Source organism: Psammomys obesus, unplaced genomic scaffold (genome assembly GCF_907164565.1).
Source record: "Psammomys obesus unplaced genomic scaffold, mPsaObe1.curated_primary_1811, whole genome shotgun sequence".
NCBI lineage: Eukaryota > Metazoa > Chordata > Mammalia > Rodentia > Muridae > Psammomys > Psammomys obesus.
In genome coordinates, this window is record NW_026591819.1 from 1 (window position 1) to 2,882 (window position 2,882).

The 2,882-nt window shown below is 47.0% G+C and overlaps 1 protein-coding gene across 1 annotated transcript; it reads left to right on the forward strand.

The window, feature by feature from the left end:
* Positions 1-654: 654 nt before the first annotated feature.
* LOC129680465 (caspase recruitment domain-containing protein 6-like) lies at positions 655-2,876 on the forward strand (the record flags this gene model as incomplete). The annotated part of the gene is made up of 1 exon (XM_055612112.1): positions 655-2,876. A coding segment is annotated over one exon (2,222 nt), but the record flags the coding sequence as incomplete, so codon positions are not given.
* Between the last annotated feature and the right edge of the window lie 6 nt (positions 2,877-2,882).

Sequence of the window (2,882 nt, forward strand, 5' to 3'; positions counted from 1 at the left end):
ATTGATCCCCATTCTGGCACCTATATGTGTGCAAACCATTTTTTTTTTAAAGTACCTATAGGCAAGATGCCTTGGAATGAATCAACTCTTGAATGTTTATCTTTGACTGTCACATGCATGGCATGGCATGTACATTTTCTCTCTCACACATACACAAAATAAATGTAAAAAGTTTTCTTTGTGAGAGTGAAAACACAGACTAGACGCTGTAGAACATGAGTGGACTCTACCAAATGTGGCTCATTTTCTTGATTGGTGATTGGTGTGGGAGGACCGGAGGGCCCAGCCCACTGTGGGCGGCATTGCCTCCCCTAGGCAGCTGGTCTTGAGTCGTATAAGAAAGCAGATGAACGAACTACAGAGAGAAGCTTGTAAGGAGTGTTCCTCTACAGCCTTTGCTTCAAGGTTCCTTGAGTTTATGTCTTGAAATTCTTTTCATGATACCCTCATTGTCTCAGAGCAATAGCAAACAAACTAAGACACAGGCCAGATTAATGTGTCTCTTAGAAGGAAAACAGAGCAGGAAGGGTGGTGAGGTGAGACTTTCATTTTGTATCGTTTCAACTTTTGGCAGTGAAATTGTCAATTATATACTTTTAAAGGGGAGGAAACAGATTCTGAACAAGGCAATAATGAGTATTTTCTGCCTTACAGAAAGAAAAAGAGTATTTCAACATGTCCTGTCCTGTTTGAACATGGACAGAAGCAGAAAGCTTCTCCCAGATTTTGTGAGGCAGTTTTCCATGGATCGAAGCTGTGAGTGGACACCCGAAACTCCCGGGGACTTAGCTTGGAATTTCCTGATGAAAGTTCAGGCGTTAGACTTGACAGCCAGAGATTTTATCTTTAGACGAAAGATGGTGGATGAAGAGAACAAAGAGGAAGTTCTGGCTGGAATAGAGAATTTAGAAGTTGGAGACCTACAAACCATCAACCCCCTTGATGTCCTTTGTGCTTGCATGCTTTGTTCAGATAGCTCTTTGCAACGTGAAGTCATATCAAACATGTACAGATGCCTGTTTGCCCTTCCCCTGCTACTGCCAGATGCAGAAAACAACAAAAGCATCTTAATGATGGAGGCCATGAAAGACTTAAGGTGCCCCCCAGTGCAGTCCTCGGGAGGGCCCCCGAGGACTGCATTTCTGAGTCTCATGAAGATGCCCGTCATCTCTTTTGTGCGACTAGGGCACTGCAGCATCTCCAAGTCCAGAATCCTTAATGCTCTGCTCAGCTCCTCCCGAGAGAAACCACACAAAATTTTTCTCCATCAGGACCCGTCTGCTCCTGTGCTTCCTCGGCAGATTTCTGATGGCCTCGTAGAGGTTACATGGTGTTTTCCTGACAGCCAGGAACGAAAGGAAAGCCTTCATGTTTTCCAGAAACCTGTCGCTGTGGCCAACCTTCGTGGTGATCTAGAAAGCTTTTGGATGCAATTTGGTTTTCTGGTGGAAGTTTCCTCAGCCGTGTTCTTCTTTACTGACTTCCTTGGTGAGAAGGAATGGGAACTGCTAATGTTTTTAGGAGAAGATGCCATTGAGAAGTGCTACTTTGTCCTCAGTCCCCAGGCCAAGGAGAGTGAAGAGGCTCAGGTTTTCCAAAGGATCCTGAAGCTGAAGCCATCACAGCTACTGTTTTGGGAAGTAGAGGAAGCTGGGGATAGAAGGAAGACTATGGAGGGCCTGCAAGCTGCTCTCCAGGAAGTAATGTCCTCTTCACTCCGATGTGTGTCCCTAGAAGATATGGCCTCTCTGGCCAGGGAGTTGGGGATTCAGGTAGACCAAGACTTTGAAACCACTCAGGATGTTCAGGCTGTTGCAACAGCAGTTGAAGGTGAGAACCAACAGCCTCATAGTCAGACAAAAAGCCCATCTGAAAGCCGAGCTCAGAAGCCAGTCAGAGAGCCTGGGGCTCAAAGTGAGGTCAGCCAGAATATTCAGAATTTTCACCAGACTCCAGTGTACATGCCTTCTCCAGTACACCCATGGCCCTTGCCTATCAGGGCCAGGAGTAACTTTTACCATGTTTCCTTGAAAGCCCCCTGGGTTATGAGCCCCCACTTCGGACCACAGCAGAGGGCTAAGTGGTTCTCTTCTTTACCCAATCAGAATATAAGATTTCACAGTGGAGGGAAAAACTTCTGTATTCAGTACTTTCAACCCTGGAGATTTTATGCAGGGGAAAGGTTCATGAAGTTTCCTGGAACTTCTCGGGGGTACTGCTTGAGTGGAACATCTGGGAAATCAGAAAGACAGACTCTTCATGTACGGACCCACCTTGAGAGCTTACAGACAGTGAGAACTCCTCAAAAGTCTGGGAGAGTGGCCTCTCAGGTAGGTCATTCACAAGCAATAAAAGCAGCAGGGAAACCCCAGCCAGTGAAAGCCTGTGCCCAGGTGATGCAGCTGACTGAAGCAAGGGGAAAATACATGAGGGCATCATCTCATATTAAATATTCTCACCCTCAGACCAGTCAGCTCGCAGGAGCCATTCAAGAACGAACAATGCTTGCTTCTCAAGGATCCCAACGGATAACACAGGGAAGACCTTCAGATCCAGCTTTTCAACCAGCATCTCAGTCCACATCTGGGACAAAACTTTCATCTACCTCCCAGTTCAACTCCCATCAACCCATATTCCAGATCAAATACTTCCAGCCTAAGCCCTCTCAACCTGTACCTTCTCAGAAAAAAATGTCTCACCCCCAGTCCTCCCAAGCTAAACCCACTCATCCCCAGGTCTCCAAAACTAAACCCACCCATCTACAGCCCTCCCAAGCTAAACCTGCCCATCCTCAGCCCTCCCATGCTAAATTCACTCACCCCCGGTCCTCCCAAGCTAAAACCACTCACCCCCAGGCCTCCCAAGCTAAACCCACTCACCCC